This window comes from Epinephelus fuscoguttatus, linkage group LG5, assembly GCF_011397635.1.
Source record: "Epinephelus fuscoguttatus linkage group LG5, E.fuscoguttatus.final_Chr_v1".
NCBI lineage: Eukaryota > Metazoa > Chordata > Actinopteri > Perciformes > Serranidae > Epinephelus > Epinephelus fuscoguttatus.
The window spans coordinates 37,401,908-37,422,053 of NC_064756.1; the positions used below are offsets into that span (position 1 = coordinate 37,401,908).

General features: G+C 42.1%; 1 protein-coding gene across 1 annotated transcript; it reads left to right on the forward strand.

Annotated features, from left to right (window-relative positions):
* The first annotated feature begins 258 nt into the window (after positions 1–258).
* Positions 259–20,120, forward strand: zmp:0000000529 (WD repeat-containing protein 20). Its single transcript, XM_049576615.1, has 4 exons — positions 259–1,325; positions 6,616–6,798; positions 7,578–8,987; positions 10,344–20,120. The coding sequence occupies exons 1-4, from the start codon at positions 918–920 to the stop codon at positions 10,389–10,391; spliced, it is 2,049 nt and encodes a 682-aa protein (XP_049432572.1). The 5' UTR covers positions 259–917; the 3' UTR covers positions 10,392–20,120.
* Positions 20,121–20,146: the final 26 nt, after the last annotated feature.

The following is a 20,146-nucleotide window of genomic DNA, read 5'->3' on the forward strand; positions in this document are numbered from 1 at the left end:
ACTAACTTTAAAATGGCTGAGTAAATCTGCTGAAAGACTGAACTTTCTATTTAAAAAATTGTGGAGGCTCCCCGAGGCCTCTCTCCTCTTAGAGGTGCAAAATGGTTTAGTCCGCCCACCAACATACTGTCATGTCTTTCCCCGAGAAAGGTGGGTCCAAAAAAAAAAATAATGCAATGAAAGGGATAAAGCAAATCAACTGGTGTGTGAGAGATATATATCAAAAGAGGCCGGGCGGGGGACCCATGGGGACTGCTTATGCATGGGACCCAGAATTTGGTGCTACAACCCTGGGAAGAAGTATTCAGATTAATTAGGCTACTTCTACCAATACCAAGAAGCATAAAATAGAAGTGCAAATACTTAATCACAGTACTTGAGTAATTGTACTTACACCACCACTGACAGCATCATAGTGTTGTGTTTTCTTGACCATACACCATTTATTAAAGGTGTTGGCTTTGGTGTCACAGGGAGGTTAAATGAGGGGTAGATGAAGAATCCACCCAAGAAGAGAAAGACACCCTGTCCGGGGCCGGGTGCCCTCTCTTTACCCCCCGGTACATTAGTGGGAGTGCGCAGTGCCAGGCCGGGCCAGCAGCAGCAGCAGCAGCAGCCGACGCATCATCACACGTACTTTACGCACACTGGATGAACGGAGGCAGAGACCCGGTCGAGGATGATGCTTACACCGGCTCAGAAGGGCTTTCTCTCGGGGTTTATTTACCAGGTGGCAGCGGTTTGGTCGCCGGTACTGGTGTAAAATGCACTGGAGCAGAGCGGGTGTGCTGGTCGGCCTAGCTGATCTCGGCTGCTCGGCTTCGCCTCTCCCATTTTTATTCTAGTACTTTTTTATTGTAGCGTTATTATTTCCAGGTCAAAATCTCAGTTTCCTGTGCGGCTTGTTTGTACTAAAAATGGCCGGAGATGGCGGCGCTCTGAAGGATATCAATGAGATTAAATCCCAGTTCCGGACCAGAGAGGGCTTCTACAAGCTGCTCACCCTCTCGGACTCGCAGCAGCGGGGCGGGCTGCCGCGGGGTCCGTCCGCCGGAGCCACGCTGGGCCCTGGGGCTGGACCCGGTCCGATACCCGGTGGAGGGGTCGGGCTGCTGCAGGGGCCCGGGGCTGCCGCCGCCGCTGCTGCCGCCGCCGCCTCCTCCTCTTCCAATGCCGCAGCCAACTCCTCTCCAGCGGGCTTCCTGCCGCCGGTCCGGGTCTCTATGGTCAAGCTGCAGCCCGAGGACCCGAGCGAGGAGTCGGAGCGGGTGTGCTTCAACATCGGCAGGGAGCTCTATTTTTACACGTACACCAACATCAAGAAGGTGAGCCTGTTCTCCTCCTCCTCTGTTAGCCAGGATGACAGATTGGATGGTCAGGGTTAGCTTAGCATGCTAGCCTGCCCTGCTAATATAACGTTGTTAGCTCTTATTTCATCGTGTTGTTACAGCGAGGCTGTTTGGCTGCTCATGCTGCACAGAGCAGGCGGACATGCACATGCTGGATCTTTATGCACTGCGACATGACACTTTGTGTGAATAGACAGTGAATGGTGCATCATGCAGGCGGATGCACGGTGCCAGTGGACGCTACAGGAGGGCAACAGTGTTACTACACGAGCAGGAAACAGACAGGAAGCCTCTGACAGCGCACCATTCACTGCTGTTAACTGAAAAACAATGTGAACTAAAAGCTGTTTATTCTCTCTTTATGCAGTCTGCATGTTAATATGAATATTTGCTAGTCCCCAACAGTGGTGGAAAGTAACTACATGCACTCAAGTACAAATTGGAGGTACTACTTGTACTTTACTTGAGTATTCCTATTGAATGCATCTTTTTACTTAGACTCCCCTACATCTGCTGTAGTTACTTTTCAGATGGCAGTTTTTCTCCCCCTTCCTGTCTAGTGTAAAGCATGTATCTCCAGATATGTTAATACTGAATGTTTGTGATAAACTTAAGGACAAAGTGTAACTCTGTTGTTGAGAAAATCTACTTCTTAAGCAAAAGAAACTCTTCAGAAACCCTCTTGGATCAGCTGGAAAATGCATCGTCACAAAGCTGAAACAGGGCTGTGTTTCGGACACCATGAAAAGTTGACTTTTTAGGAATGTGTGGTTCTCACAGGACAGCTATGCTGCAATCATATGATGATTGTATATAATATAATGCATTGCTGTAGATTAAACTACCCAACAGTATATAAAGGAGTTAAAATGAGTACGACCTTAAACACATACAGCAGTAAAATTCAGCATACACATCAATGCAGCAGTAATATTTATCCAGAAACATCAGATAGAATTGGAAAACACTGACAGGGAACATGCTGTGTCAGAGTTAAGTAAGACTGCAGAGGGCCCAAGGAAAACAGACTAACTCAATATTTAAAGCCCAGCTGCGCCGATGTGGTTTAATAATAGCTGACTTTTTATTTCTGCTAAAGGTCCAGCATTTAGGATTCAGGGAGGTTTAATGGCAGAAACAGAATGTAATATAATGAGTATGTTTTCTTTAGTGTATAACCCCCTGAAAATAAGAACCATAGTATTAATGTACTTTAGAATGAGCGGTTTATATCTGCAGTACATAGGGAGCAGGTCCTCATCTATGGAGATCGCCATGTTGCACTGACATGTTTCTACAGTAGCCCAGAACAGACAAACCAAACACTAGCTTTAGACAGTGCCATTCATGTTTTTACAATTTTGTGTTGGCCACCATAGTTAATAGCCCTTCTGCAATGAGCAGCAATGGAAAGCATGTTTACCAATTTAAATCACTGGGTTTATTTGTTTTTCGAGACGAAGAGTCCTCGGCTTCTGGTAAAAAAAAATAAATAAATAAAAAAAATCTGGAATTCTGGATCTTAAGGTATCAGAGAAAAAGGGTGAGCACACATTAGCAGGTGCTAGGCTCGTGGCACATCTCAAACATGCCAAACATCAGAGTAGCAATTATTTGTAACATGAAACTGCTTCATTCAGTGTTTTTACAGGTTAAAATCACAAAGTCCGTTTATTTCGGAGAGGAAGAGACCTCTATGGATAATTTGGCTCCCAATAAAAACCTCCTGACCAATGCATACTGAAGGTATCCTAACCAAGAGTTCACGCTGGGGCAAAGTTTCAGCTGGTTGCAATCTGCAGTTCTCACAGCTAGATGCCAGTGAAACCTACACACTACTGATATCAAAACTCAGAATCCAGTGTTAAAATCAGAAATATTTCCAATGCTTTAACATATTCAGTTACAAAAATAATACCTCATACATGACAGAAATCTGACATTTGAAATCACTTGCCTGGTGAAGGGAGTATTATCTGCTTTTGTCCTCCGCTTTCTCCTCACACAGCTTGTTTTTAGCATTGCTAGCATACGCCAGGGATTCTTTTTAGAGAGCTGAAATTGCTTGGAGCAAGCTGCACCACTTGCTTCTTAATGAGGAATGCTAATAACCCATTTAGGAGGAACTGGAGGACAAATGTAAAAAGCTTCCCCTCCTCTAACGTGACATGGATCAGTGAGGGAAGACGCTGTAACTGACTACCTTTTTAAAATGTCAAAGCTTCTCTTTGACTGCACACCGTCTGTCACACCTTTGAGATCCATCATTTTCTCTTTTGGAGGTCATAATGAAAGGACTCCACAAGTACAATAAAGTGAGTTAATTTGCCAGTAATTTGTGTCCTCGTGACAGATGCAGAAATGTGTCGATGCACATGGCTTCTGCAGGAAATCACATGCAAACACATGCAACAGACTGAGGACACAGCCATCAGTATACTGTACATTCAGCATTCAGGCAGCGTGTAATTTATACTCCACATGCTCGAAATTCAGGGATTCACTATCTTATTTATGTCAAAGAACCTTGAGAGTAGATGTTGTTTGTTAAGTTTTTGCTCAGTCTCCCTGCTGACAACACAGTGAATGATTTCACTTTGAAATTCATCCTCCGACACATTTACATATCATCAGCAGGGATGCACTAATATGTTTTTTTCTCTCCTGATACCAGAGGTGGGGCCAAGCTATTGTTTTGCAACTCACAAATAAATAAAGTCTTTGCACTCAAGTTGAGAGACAAGTCCCAAGTCAAGACAAGCAAGTCTTGAATCAAGTCACAAGTCAAGACTGACAAGTCTCAAGTCATGTCCAAAGTCTTTGAGTCTTGAGTCCTAAACAAGTCATTATGCGCTTTTCACCAAATGTAATGCCAATATTAGATTTACAAAAATCATGAATGCAGCTGAATTAACCACAGAGATTATCTCTTTCTCTCCAAAACAAACAGACCAGCTGATTGCAACTGGTACCAGTTCAGTGGCCTAGTGGTAGAGTGTCCGCCCTGAGACTGGGAAGTCGTGGATTCGATCCCTGGCTGAGTCATACCAAAGAGGGATCAGTGGGACTTTAACTTTAACTTTAAAAACACTGAATAAAGCAGTTAAATGTTACAAATCAGTGTTTCTCCCATTCTGTTTTGCACATTCCAGACTTAATGTGTGCTCACCTCTTTAGATATAAACGCCTCATTCTAAGATAACAATAACACAACAATTCTTATTTTCATGTGCTTATACACCAAATATTATAGTTATTATATCATATTCAATTTTCTGCCAATATATTTCCCTAAATCCAGCACGCTGGACCTTTAATATTAGCCATGTTTTGCTGGTCTTTGTGCAACTTCAAATGTCGGCACAAAGTTGGGAGTTGGTGCATCTTCATCTGTAATTTTCAACCTGAACTTTTTACATACTGCAGTTTATTTCTTGTTGACCAACCTTTAGTTTTGTACACAAACAAAATTATCATTGGTATCATCTATTTCAGGGGGTACTCAGTAAAGTAACGTTAGTTCTTCATGGTTCACTCCTGCAACTTGATTAGATGCTGTCAGATTGGTTCAAACAAAGTGGATCTGAAGAATTACGTGTCGACTTGCTGGGGATGAATAGCGTTAATGTTAGAGTCAGGAAATGAAGGGAACCTAATTTATTCATAGCACATATTTTGATTTTTTTACTTTTTAAATTTTGGGCTTGGGGGAAGGTATCAAGTAAGGATAGACCGATACATCAGCCGGCCGATATATCGGGCCGATATTTGAGTTTTTTACTTGTATCGGCATTGGCCGATACGCGTGTGGGTTCGCGGATTTATTTTTCCCTGGCATGATTTACAGACAGGCATCCACAGGCAGCTCTGTGTTGCCGGAAGACCCTGCAGCGCACATGCAGCGAATCCTACTGTGTACAGTAGTTGTTTTATTTATGCTTCAGAGCACTGAACTCTTTTTTTTATTTGAATGTATAATAATAATAATAATAATAATATTCTACCTGTTCTATCTCAACTTTCCATCTTGTTTTAGTATTTTTTACTGTTCAATAAATGTTTCTTATTTTAAACTTGAGACCTGTAATATTTGTTATCATTGTGTCATTTTTTTGATGTAAATTGAGGGAGCAAAAGCAGTATCAGCCCCAAATATCGGCTCAAGAAAATCGGCAGTCCATAATCAGTCATCAGCTAAGGGTGATGGACAAAAAACAGTATCTGCATCGGCCCTAAAAAAAAATCCATATCGGTCTATCCCTAGTATCAAGTATTCACTGGTGTTAAAGTCAAAGTCAAGTTGCAAGTCATCAAATTTGTGACTCGAGTCTGACTGTATTCAAAGTCATATGACTTGAGGTCCACACTTCTGCCTGATACTAACTCTGATACCTAAAGACAAGTATGAACCAATACCTGCTATGTGGTGATGTATAAGCAGTGGTGGATTGTAAGTACATTACTATTTGTAGTATTTGTACTTTTCTTGAATATTTCCATTTCTTACTTTTTACTCCACTATATTTGTCTGATCATAACATTTTCAGTGTAAATTAGTTTAATTGGGCATGATGAGTATATTCTATTATCAGAGTCATGTAGGGCTTATTTTTGCTTTTTAACTGATGGGGTCTCTACAAAACAAGCATGTTCCCTTACATCTGGAGTATGATTTGTAGGCATGGGCATCTCTGTAGCACCACAGTGTTTCATTCATAATGGTATATGTTGTGACACATTTTTCAAAAGTTGCAGCTGCTGCAGTTTGGATATTGCACTCCGTCATATTGTGATTTCCATAATATTTTGATTAATGGTGCAGCCCTACAGTAGTTTCATGGTTGATTGTGAGCAGCTCTAGAAAGAAAGCCTTTACTCCTTGAAAATGTGTTTCTGTCAGACTCTGCTGTAGCTGCTGTGACATGTGTCGATGTAACTTTATGTCACCTTTGATGATCATTTGTCAAAATAGAAATAACCACTGGTGGAAAAAGTATTCAGATCATTTATTCAAGTAAAAGTGCTCATACCACACTGTGAGAATACTCCACTACAAGCTGGGGACCAAAATGTCCCCAGGAGTAGCTGCACAATGTTTGACAACCATCTTTTAATGTGGATTCAGATTAATCACGTGGAACAAATGAAATGCATTTAAGGGCCTCTGAACACCCTGAAACTTAGTTTGTGAACCTTCACTCTTATTGGCTGATGTTTTGCTGTTGCATCATGGTCCCCTTTCTTTTTCCCTCCGTCTCGTCTGCAGGCTGTCGACCTCAGTAAACCCATAGACAAGAGGATCTACAAGGGGACTCAGCCAACATGTCACGACTTCAACCAGTACTCAGCCACAGCGGAGAGTGTAGCTCTGATTGTGGGTTTCTCAGCCGGACAGGTCCAGTATCTCGACCCCATCAAGAAGGAAACCAGTAAACTCTTCAATGAGGAGGTATTACATCTGTGTGTGTGTGTGTGTGTGTGTGTGTGTGTGTGTGTGTGTGTGTGTATGTGTGTCTGCTTTCCTCTGTGTTGTTTTAGTGACAGCTCTGTGTGTTGTTGTGAATAATGCCTGCTCCTATACAACACAACTAATTTGTCATTCTTGATTATTATTATTGTATTATTATTGATTTTTTTTTTTTTGCCTTAGTTTGGATGCTGTGATGTAGCTGGGATGTCTTTAACACTGTCCCTTTAACATTCTTTTACTGTGTTGAACTGAACTGCCTCTTTCTCTTTAATGGGATTCACAATTAAATTAGGAGATTGTGTGTGTGTGTGTGTGTGTGTGTGTGTGTGTGTGTGTGTGTGTGAATGTGTGTGTGCATGAAGGCAGACTTTGTGTTTGGGTGTCTACTGAATGTTTTCACCTCCCTGGGATTTGCTTCTCTTAATGTTTTTCTTTCCTCATCATCCACCCCTCAGTTTTCTCTCTATGTTGGTCTGGATCTGTCTCTGCTGCAGCCTGTTTCTTCTTCCCTGCAGACCCTTTCTCTCTCGTCCCATGCCTCCTTTCTGCATATGCAGTAGTTTTTATTTTTTAAGATCACACATGAGGTGACTTGACACAGCGTCCACATAAAAGCAGAATAAAATCTAAGTATTTGTAATGTTTTCATTTTTACTCTTTTCTCACCTGTTTCTCTGATCTTTCAATCTCCTCGTCCACCCTTCTCTCCACTCCTTCATCTTCCCCCCCCCCCCCTCCACCTCCTTCCTGTTTTCCAGAGGTTGATAGACAAATCCAAGGTGACGTGTCTAAAATGGCTTCCCAAGTCAGAGAACCTATTCCTGGCCTCTCATGCCAGCGGCCACCTCTACCTCTACAACGTGGACCACCCGTGTGGCACCACAGCCCCGCAGTACTCTCTGCTGCGGCAGGGAGAAGGTTTTGCCGTCTACGCCTGCAAAACCAAGACGCCGCGCAACCCGTTGTTAAGGTGGGCCGTTGGTGATGGAGGCCTCAACGAGTTTGCTTTCTCCCCTGATGGCATGCACGTGGCGTGTGTGGGCCAGGATGGCTGCCTGCGCGTCTTCCACTTTGACTCAATGGAGCTGCAGGGGGTGATGAAGAGCTACTTCGGTGGGCTGCTGTGCGTGTCGTGGAGCCCAGATGGGAAATATCTTGCCACGGGTGGAGAGGATGACCTTGTCACCGTCTGGTCATTTGCGGAAAGCCGTGTGGTTGCAAGAGGTCATGGCCACAAGTCTTGGGTCAATGTGGTGGCGTTTGACCCCTTCACAACTTCCCTGGAAGATGAGGAGCCTATGGAGCTCAGTGGCAGCGAGGAGGACCTCCACCAGGGAGCACCAAACAACTCCATGCATTTCGGCCGGGTCCGAACAAGCAGCACGTTGTCGCGTCTTTCTCGGCACAGCTCTAAAGGTGGCGGTTCGGCAGCAGTCACATATCGGTTTGGCTCTGTGGGGCAGGACACCCAGTTCTGTCTGTGGGACTTGACGGATGACGTGTTATACCCACGCCTGCCGCTGTCCCGCGCCTTTACTAACACTTTTGGGCCCTCGCTGTCCAACTCTGGCAGCGGGGTTGTCAACAGCACTTCAGGTGGGGGAGGAAGTGGAGCAGTTGAGGGGCACCATCACCCGCCTAACACTAACACCGGCACCACCAACCCACCAACGCTCCCATTACCGCTTCCTCGCTCCCTTTCTCGCTCCAACTCTCTGCCCCACCCTGCCGTGGCAAATGCCTCCAAGGGCCAGGGTGCCTCGGAGGGCGGCGGGGGAGGTGGAGGGGGAGGAGGGACCAGCGGCGGAGGAAACAGCACCCCATTCAGCATCGGCCGCTTTGCCACGCTGTCACTACAGGAGCGCAAGTCGGACAAGTCCGGTTGCAGTGGTGGGGTGGAGAAGGAGCACAAGAGGTACCACAGCCTGGGCAACATCAGCAAAAGCAACGACAAGATCAACGTGGCGCCGAGGAGCAACCGACTGGACGCTGCCAAGGTCCTGGGCACCACGCTGTGCCCACGCATGCACGAGGTGCCGCTGCTGGAGCCGCTGGTGTGCAAGAAGATTGCACATGAGAGGCTGACCGTCCTGGTCTTCATGGATGACTGCATCATCACAGCCTGCCAGGAAGGTCTCATCTGCACCTGGGCACGGCCTGGGAAGGCGGTAAGTCTTCAGTTAACTCTGTCAGTAGAAAAAACATTGAATTATGTAATACATTTAAACTTTGTCTACATCAAACAAGTACTTTCTATGATCAAAGATTAAGGCCCTCATCAGACAGAGCGTGTTCTGTAGGTTACAAAACGTCCACACCTTTTTGTTGAAGTCTGCCCCGATCAGACAGAGTGTTTTTGGCAGCTTGTTGCGTCTTCTTTTTTTTTTTTTTCCTTTTCTTTTTCTTTTTTTTATTGTCGCAAAGCAACCACCAAATCACCTGTTCTTAGCTTAACCACTGTTTGGCTGTGTGGGCACATGAGACTCTCAGACAGAAGAGAAATCACAGGGAGTACCACCAGTTCGTCCAGGAGCTTCACCCTCATGATGCTTGGTGTTTTAGGATGAGTCGGTGAGTCGGGACAATTTAACACTCTGCTGTAAAATGGGAAACGGGCCTAATTACAGTTGGTTAAACATTAGAAAGTAGTTGAGGCTCCTGTTTGTTAAGATATGTCTTGCAGTTTGCCTAGGGTGACGCTGAAAGTAAGCTCACTTTAGCTTAACATTGTACACTATCACTTGTCACCACCACTAAAAGCTCGCCTCTAAATTGGATTGGACACTGGGGAAAAGAAAACCAATGATGTCATGACTTTTTTCTACTTGAGGTGTTGAGGGCATTACTGCAAAAACACGAGGGCTATAGAGTGGAAAACTGTGAGGAGCTCAGCAATGAAAATGCCGCTAGCAAAACGCTTTACTGTCATTGAAAAAAATTTTAAAAAGGATGCTAAAACGAGCTCTGTCTAATTGGGGCCTAATGGTGTTTATTGATTTGTTGATTTATCATTTAGTCTATTAAATGTCAGTGAACATTGAAAGTACAGGTGACCTGGGAGAGTGTGCGCCCCATGTAGGCTGAGTCATTGGTACCAGCATGGGTTCAGAACCCTCCTGCTGTCCTTTGCTGTGTGTCATCCTCTCTCTTCCCCCTTACCTGCTGCTCTCCAGCTGCTCTGTAATAAAGGAAAATTAAAAACCATAAAAAACATCTTTAAAAAATAAATAGTGACAGTAGAGTGAAGTAAAGGATCTGAACACTTCTATCCAGTTCAATATTACTCAAAGCTAATAGGTTCAGTGATATTTTGCAAACATTTTTTCACTGCAGGTCAGTAATCTGTTTGTTTTGAGCAAACTTTTTTCTAGATATTTCAGACTACAAGAAATGACTCAACAGTTGGAGATGATTTCACCTCTTTTCTTCTGAGGAACGAAGGCTTCTTATCTTCCTGCACAGACTTTCTTGGTCTGATTGTCTCTGGTGTCTAACTTTCCTTTATGTTTTGTCTCTCTGTTCAGAACTTGACAGCACAGAACGGGAACTCTCCGAGCGGCACGGTGGTATAGCTGGGGGAGAAGCTTTGCACTCATCCACTCATCATTTCAAATTAGGGGCCAACAACCAGAGACCGCACCCTACCTACCACTGCAGTATTATACCATCAGTATAACCCTCTGTACCCACCACCACCACCCAAACCCTGCTCCCTTCTGATTTCACTCTCAGGGCGGCCACTTTGGTGGGAAACACTTCCTGAATCATCAAACTAACTTTACTTCATCAGATTTATAGACTTCAGAAGCTAGCTGGCAGTTCTGGGAACAACTACAAAAGCTTGAATGTAGCAAAGATGCTAGCTAGCTAGCTGTCAGCTAGTTAGCCATTAGCTCTGCTTAGACTAGGTTCTGGTAGCTAGCACGACATGGCCAAAAGTATGTGGACACCCCTTAAGTCGGGGTTTTTACTGTTTGGGTGAAGCCCCTTTGGTCGTTTTTTCATTACCATAGCGATGTCAATTGGAATATAGTCGCAGCATAACAAATTACCAGTCCATCCAGGATGTTGTGATGTTGCGCTGCAACAACTACAGCAAATGCAGCCCCGTTTTCTTTCTTTCTCTTTCATATCTGGGACAGAGTCACACTCACACAGTGACACAGCTAACATCACCCAAAAGAGTCGAGTTGTTTTGGTGTTGGTGTGAGTTTGTTTGGACCGTTTAATGGCTCGGTGTTGGACGTTAGCTGCTGCTGATGTGTTAGCTTGTGCTAACCAGTCAGAGAGATCAGGAGGAGAGAGGTTCAAGGAGACGGGCCTTCAGTAACAGCTGATAGACAGCAGTTGGCTGTCAGTATCACAACTACTTATGCAATTTTAACTTGTCCCTGTGATTTCAGAATTTTTTTTCTTATAAAACCACATAAAAACATCACAGTTTAATAGAAAAGCTGCTGTGATCCCCGAAATAGCCTGCGAAATTTTAGAGGGAGTAAATTACATAGTAGGGTCTGTTTTGTCTGATACGCACCATGCTGTTAACTCTGATTGGTCAGAATCTGCACGCATGCAAGAGAAGTTTATAAGACCAGTGCTGCCGTACTGCTATGCATGATTGAAAGAGGAAAGTGAATTTTTGAGAGAAACTGGTGCCTAAAAACAATAGCACGTCAGCCATCTGGCAATAATTTTGATACAAGAGAGATGATGTGGCACAAGCACGGCAACTGTGCAAGTCTGAGTCAAGGACTGAGTCCACTTAAATATCTGTCCATTCACTGCAAGTGATATTACAATATTCAACAGTGTTGACAGACATTTTCCTCAGATTGTACAGCCCTACAGGATACAGTTATATTTAAGACAACAGTATATTTTAGACATTTGGGATTATAGGTTTTAAAAATCTGGTGGGAAGCCGCCTTAGAGGAATAGAAGCTTATCATAGCAGCAGATTAATGCTCAAGATTTTGGAATAACATGTTCAATAATCACATATAGGTGTAATGTTGTGTCCACATACCTTTGGCCATATAATGTAGTTAAAACTTTGATTCTTATCTGCCCCACAAGGGCAACAGTAGTAATTATTTTAGCGTTTTTTTTTTTTGTTTGTTTTTTCCTGTTAAAATTTAGATCCACAGATTCTACTACAATTCAGCACTATTATCTACACATCAAGTACAAAGATGAAGTGTTTTTCTAAGCAACTAAATAGACATAAATGGCATCCTGATTAAACAGACAACCCCAATTCCCAAAAAGTAGGGACTCTGTGTACAACGGAAATAAAAACAGGATGTAATGACCTGCAAATCCTTTTCGACCTTTATTCAATTAAATACAGTACAAAGACAAGTTCTTTAGTGTTCAAACTGATTCAAACTTTACTGATTTTTGTAAATATACACTTGTTCTGAATTTGATGCCTGCAACATGTGTCAAAAAAAGTTGGGACAGGAGCATGTTTAGCACTGTATTACATCTCCTTTTCTTTTGACAGCACTCATTAAGTGTTTGGGGACTGAGGACACTGATTGTTGAGGTTTTGACAGTGAAATTTTTTCCTCAAGATTCACCACCACAATCTTGAAGATTTAAAAACTGTCTGTTGAAAGAATGGGTCAAGATCCCATCTGAACACTGAGAGAAAAGTGTTTTTATACAGGAAGCATCTTGAAGCTGGCATTGCAAACAAAAGCTCCTTTTGCACTGCCTGTTCAAGGCAGGAAATATACGCTGTTACGCCACCTTACCAGTCATTTTTAAAGGGATGACTGCAGAATGGGGGACAGATTTGTCTCACCTTTAAGCCAGGAGTGAAGTAGTAACAGCACTAAAATAGGGTCTGTGTAAAAGAGAGAGCTGGCAGGACGGGATCATTGACGTGACAGGCGTGATGTTTTGACGACCTGTTATGTGTGAGACCCATCGCCAGGAGATTTAAAAAGCAGCTGATAGTAGTTAGCAACTAACTCGAAGTCTAACATTGGCTGAAAATCTCTGCAAATTGGGAAAACAATGAGGTCCAGGAGCTCCTTACCCTCCGTGCAGAGATAGTAAATGATTGTTATTGCCATATATTATGTGTCAAACAAGATGCCGACGCTGTGGTGTTTCTCGTCACACTCGTCACGGCTCTTTTGTGTTTGCAATGCAGGTTTTGCACTGAGTTAATACTAATGTCTGCTCTAAATTTCATGTGAATAGATGCATTTAGAATATGTCAAATGAAAAAAAAATTACGTGTTGAATACTTCCCCTGACTGTATGCCGAAAAGGATTTGCAGATAATTGCCTTCTGTTTTTATTTACACAGTTTCCAATCTTTTTTGGAACTGGAGTTCTAAAACTCAGAGGGAAATGTAGGTTGTTGTTAGCAGTCAGCCACTTCAACCAAGTCAGTTTAACTCACACTATGGTTAGTTTCACCTGTCAGTATTTTGAAACATGAAGTAACTTTAGATTCACATGGCAGCACTTAATCCTTCACATTTGAAATGTCTGATTTCCTGATGTTATTATGGTGGTCTGTAGTAGGACAGAGCTACAACATACTTCAGGAAGAGTTTCCCATCTCGTGCCACTGTGGAAGTTTATTCCCAGTGCTCCGGCCCTCTTCCATCACCTCGCCCTTCCGTGATTCTCTGCAGAAAGACTGCATCAAACAAACAGAGAACGTTTATCCTTCCCATCTGCAGCCCCGAAGCAACAAGGAGCGAGCAGCAGGCTTCATTTGTCCTCCACACAATCCCTCCAGTTTCCCCTTCATGCAAAAGACACTGCAAATGCCACGGCCATTGTATTTAAGTTATTTATTTTATCACAAGACTGTGTAGTAATTTATAATGTAAATATTGAAAATACTCTATAAATACAAAAAGGACAAACATGTATGGAAATAATGACTTGACAGCAAGGAAGAAAAAAAAGAGGAAAGATGAAGAATATTAATATATGAAGATCCTTCTATTGTACATAGCAACCACAGTTAAAAAATGAATGTCTGCTGTTTTAGGGAACTTGAAGATGTCAATGTGTTTTTATTTCGTGTGATAGAGTTTCTCCAGTTTGTCTCTGAAAGCGAGCTGGCGGAAGCATTTTGGGTCCAGTGTGGCAATTTAGAGAGAGAGAGACTGACCCGAGTCGAGCACAGAGAGGCTGCTAGCTGTACATGTCAGCTGACTGTCCCACTTCATAGCTCTGAACAGTACTAATGCTCCTGAACATCATGTGCGGACAAACCGCATCTTAACGAACAAACATACACTCTTGCACATTCCGAACGATGACACACACACACACACACACACACACGCAATCCCCTTATGGTGTAGCATCATATTTACTGTATCTTCATTCCTGTTGCACCTGAATTGCCTCTTGCAAGAATTTGCACATACAATAAATCCACAGTCCATCCTGAGCTGCCACAAGTGACACAGTGGGTGTTGTTGTCTTGTCTGATCTGTGCAGAAACATAACCCACAGCGATTCACTGGATAGTTTTGGTACAGGGGATTTAAAAGATGTACATCTTCTGTGTCAAGTTTGGATTTTTCTTCTTTGCAGTTTTGATTCCAGTGCTTATTGAATCTTTGTTCAGATTCTTGACATAATTTTTAGTGTAAGAAAAGAAATCAAAATATGTCAGAAGCAAAAGCACCTGTCTTCTTTGGCAATTTTTTTTGGGCTGCCTGCCATAAACCTGCTGCAAGGTATTTTGTGATAGAAGGTAAAATAAAGAACGCAAAATATTTTCCCTCTGGCCATGCAGAAGTTGAAGGTCCAGTGTGTGGGATTTAGGGGGATATATTGACAGAAATGGAATATAATATAATCAGTATACTTTCTTTAGTGTATGATCACCTGAAAATAAGAATCATCATGTTTTCGTTACCTTAAGATGAGACATTTATATTACATATGTACGGATATGGCCACTGCCATCTTGCACTGATTACATCATTTGGAGCCAGAGTCTGCGCAGTAGGTATCTCTGTGGCACTGTGTTCCCACCCATGCACTCATCCAATCAATTGCAAGCAGTGCCATTAAACGCAAGCGCACCAGCTGGCACACATGGGTGTCAGCGATGACATCACACCCCCTTTTTATTGCATCAAAATCTAATTGAAACCAAACCAAAAGAAAAACAAACACCAATGTGATAAGAACTACCTAAAATGACAAAAACAATTTATTTTACATGTACTTTGATCTTTTAGTTTGGCCCATGTTCCATCAGCCAACATGGAGGGGGCGGGGTTTATAACCTGTACTGCAGCCTGTCACCAGAGGGCGATTGGAATGTTTTGACGTGGATGTATAGAGAGAGCCTGAAACAAAAATGGTTCAACTGCCACATATAATATTACATAGATGATTGGCACTGCCTCTGCACTGTGTGGCTCATAGAACAGGCGCACCAGAGACTTCCACTGGCCAAGCAGGCTACTTCAGGTTAGGCAATCCACCAACTTGAATTGGGATAGAATGATTTAATCTTTTGGCTCTTCAAGGCTTTCCAAATGTTATCAGACCTAATGGATTAAATCCTGATAGTGAAACAAGTCACTCTTTTGGGCCCACTGACATCACGTGACAGATGTAATTCCAGTGTTAGAACACTATGAAAAATGTCTTCAAAGCCTGGCACATTTCCTGGGGGCGTTGTTTTGGCTTCACTTTTGGGGAGCTGTCATATCGTCTATCACTGTATATCGTCTCAGCTTTACTTAGCAAATGTTTACATGCTAACATGCTAAACTAGGATAATGTAAACATTAAACATCAGCATGTTAGAATCGTCATGACGAGCATGTTAGCATGCTGATATTAGCATTTATCTAATTATTTAGCTTATTTTTTGGATTAATCTCCAAACGGCAATAGAGAAATCCCTTTGGCTTTTTGATGAGGAAACCACAGCAACACTAACTTCTGCATTGGCTTACAGAAAAACATCATCTCTGTGGCACTTTATATTGTGGAACCAGGCTACAGACTTCCTCCTGTAGGAATGATTTTAAATTAACTCAACCTATTCTAACTTTTGTCACGCTCATATTGTAAACATGGTACATATGTGATAGTGTTGTATGTTTCCACAAAGCACTTTAAATGAGAAGTAATTGGTCGTTGTAAATTTGGAACTGGTATGAAGTTAGATATAGTTCTTGACACCTAACTGTATGTCTTGCTAATCAACACACCTGCACCCCAAACCATTTCTGTCCATCTCTAAACCATCAGCCAGAGGGAAAGGTCTACAGATGTGTTCCCCAGGATCTGCCTGTTTTGTATCTTGGACCATAAAAAACTTCTGACTCCTGTCTTACATGTACGATCGTCCAGTGCCAATTTGAAGCTCACAATGCAGCAGGCCGGCAGTATTTTTATCAGTTATAGAGTTTCCTGTCTGAAGATACATCCTATTAATAGCAGAGCAACTTCCAGCACTGCAGAAGCACAAGGTTATGCCCTTGTAGCAGCAGACAAACCACCTTCGCACTGTGTTGGTCGTCTTTGTTGTCATAGCAACAGCATGTCTGCTGCTGAGTGTGTCTTGAATGAGCTTATGGGCTCTGAGGTCAATCTTGGCTTTAAGGCCAAATTAATGCTTCATCACGATGGAGACACTGGATCTGCTCACCCCTAAAATATCACACTTCCCATGAAATATTGAAGTTAATATGCAGCTTAATTCAGGTATTTTATAGCCAAATGTTTGAGTACAGCTGTCTGATGTTTATGCCCTTTTGACAGAGCAGTGTGTAGGATTTAGTGCCATCTAGCAGTGAGGATTGCAGATTGCAACCCGCTGAAACTTCTTCCATCTGCCAAGCATGAACTCCAGGTTGGGATTTCTTTGTTCAGGAAGTTTTTACCGGAAGCTGAATTATCCACAGGTGAAAACTGTTATAGAAACTGAATAAAGCAGTTTCATGTTACAAATTAGTGTGTCTCTAAATGGGCTGCTAGTCCAGCACCTGCTAATGTGTGCTCACATTATTTCTCTGAAAACTTTAAGATCCCAATGTTCAGGAGGTTTTTATCAGGAGTCAAATTATCTGCAAAGGTCTCCTTCTCTCTAGAACAAATCGACCTGATGATTTAAACCAGTAAAAACACTGAATAAAGCAGTTTCGTGTTAAAAATCAGTTTTCCCAATACTGTTCAGCTCACAGCAGAGGAGCTGCGAACTATGGTGACCAACGCAAAAATGCAAATGGCCCTATTTAGAGCCAGTGCTTGGTTTGTCCATTTTGGGCTACTGTAGAAACATGGAGGTGCAACATGGTGGACTCCATAGATAAGGACCTGCTCCCTGTGTAGATATAAACGGCTCATTCTAAGGAAACAAAAACATAGCCATTCTTATTTTCAAGTGATTATACACTAAAGAAAACATACTTATATTATATTCCATGTCAATATATCGCCCTAACAAACTGTTACAAACTGGACCTGTAAGACACATTCTGATCACAAGTTGATGGAATACAGGTGTAAAAATGCATCTTGAATTAATGTCTCAGGCCACACCCGCAGGCCGTCAGGCATGTATTTGCCCACATTTGTTGTTTGTGAATGCAAATGTGTGTCTGACTGCATTAAAGTCAGTATATTATTATTCACACCACATGCAAAACCTTCCAAACTCTAAGTGAGTTATCATCTCTCTGTACCTCTTTACCTCTCTCTCTCTCACATATTTACCTCCTCTATTTTTTTGTTTTTCCCTTCATAACATCACAGTCCTCTTCTTTAGCTCTATAATACATCTAAATGCATATATGTGTATTTTCACATTTTTAATGCAGATGAACATGTTACATGAGCATGGGCCTGGATTTTCCTCAAAATATACTCAATGTAAAGTCTTATATAAGGTGAAAATGTGAAACACTTGAATTATGTTGCACAAGCTGTTTGAAGGGATCTGATAGGCTTAGATGTGGGAACTTCCATAGTTTAAGAGAAGACTGATATGAAATACAGGATCCAACTAATTGAGAATACTTTACCAACATTTTTACAATCATTTCTTTTACCAGCTGAATATGCAAGTACACATTCTCTCAGGCACCAGAAACAGAAAAATGATGGTTGTGCTGCTGAACTAAAAGGCTAGAATAAAAGCGGATGGGCAGATATCAGTCCATATAAACCACTTCTATGCTTGTATCTCACATTTAAAACTGATTATTTCAGATATAGAAAGAAATCTACATTTTCCCACATACTGTAATTTGTTTTGTGTTATTGGAGTCACCACAAACCTCCAATCACTATTTGACATTTTTAAGCCGCTCAATCAAATGTCACTGTGGGTTAATCATGTAGGGAAGGGACCTGGTGTACAGCTCTGCTTAGCTTCAAGTGAAATCACTTTATAAGTCTGGATGTAGTCGGACAACAATGACATCATAAGTGGCTGTAGTTTGATGAGCAAGTTGGTTTAAAATGAAGCAGAGATGATTATCAGAAAATATCAGAAGTTAATATGAAGGTGGTCAGAGGCAGGATCGCTCACTGGGCTCAAAACAATGTTTAACTCGACAAATAATGTTACGTGATTCTTGCTCTTTTGGAAAATCCTGCATTATAGGAATACTCCTCCTCAACAAAGTGAGCATCTGTTAATCAGTTGGTTATGCTGTGTAACATCGAATTTGGAGGCCTCCACAGAAAAAGGCGAACATATTGATTTATTGATTGATTGGGGACCAACTTTAACAACTTTAAAACCATGTCAAAACATCTGTTTACAAGCTCTCACACAACTCATGCAGTATAATCCAAGTCTCATTCATCCAGTCATATGCTCAGTACTTCCTAAAGACATGCATTTTTAGCCCGTTTTCATTCCCAACCTATCAAATACCCCCACTTTTTGAGTGATCTTGGCGTCAGATACCAATGCACTGAAGCAGCATTTGCAGCAGTATGATACACACCGGGCAGCAGCAGTTGTTGATGCAGCAAACAAAAACCAAAGCAGTGAAATACCACCACTTTGTCAGTGGATGTCCATGTCAGACAATGACGCACAAGGGCACCTTTTGCGGCGCTGGACATGCAATGACCATTGGTAGTTTGTAACGCTGCCGGCAACCACCATAGCATAAAGAGTAAGAAACTCTGTATTGGATAGGCAGGTCAAAGAAACTCCGGACTTTCACCCTGGAGCCTGCTGTTTTTTTCTCCTGTGAAACCAAAAGTTGGTGAAGTTATTTTAATAACAATGTAGTGTGCTAATATGTGTAGCATTCTAAAGTAGTGATGTATGTCACATGATGTTCTAACAACATGATGTAAAAACTTTTCTTATTTAACGCCACACCATGATGTTTTTTTCAAAACCTAACCACAGACTTTGTTGCCTAGACTTAACCACAGATTTTTGTTAAACGTAAAAAATTAAGTGTTTTACCTACATTGTAGGTTTATTTTGAAAAAAAGACTGTATGAGCAGAAACTGTACATTTCCTGTGAAAACAGAAGTGTGTTTTGAAAAATTACAACGCAGGTGTAAATTGTAAACATGCATGTCATGGTTTGACGTTTAGGTTCACTGACAAAGTGGCGGTATTATATGAGATGGAATAAGACTGTGTTGGCATTTTCTGAGCAAAATGTATGCTCTCCTTAAAGCCAGACTCCACTAAGGTTTACTAATGAAAATGCATGTATTTGGGAAGTACTGAGCATACAACTGGATAAATGAGGCTTGGTGTGTGTGTGTGTTTGTAAAAGGATGTTTTGAATGCCATCATACAATACGAGACTTCATTCCCAACGCACGAAATTCTTACTTGAACACAACAAAGAGAAGATTCAGATAGAGCAGAGGTGAACCACTGTGTTATTGTTTCATCATCAAGCTAAAGCTAACAGAAGAAATGATAGACAAATGGCAGGTGATAGCAGTAATTTGACTGTAGAAGCACTAAACTTAACAAAAGCACTGATCACAGGAGCAGCTGTAGTTCCACACAGCCGACCACACCCAATAATTCACCTCTCACGTATACAAATGTCTGGGCCCAGGCTGTCTATGAGCAGAAAGTACAAAACTAACAAGGGAACAAATATTCCATGTATGTTGTGATCATTTTATGTGACCTGTCAGGCTGAAACAAAACATTTTATTTAAGCTTTTTCCTTATTTCTTTCTGTGTATTTGTGTGTGTGTGTGTGTGTGTGTGTGTGTGTGTGTGTGTGTGTGTGTGTGTGTGTGTGTATAAAATGCATTCACTATGATCACCATACAGTTACCACAAGCACGAACCCCCCCCCCCCCCCACACACACACACA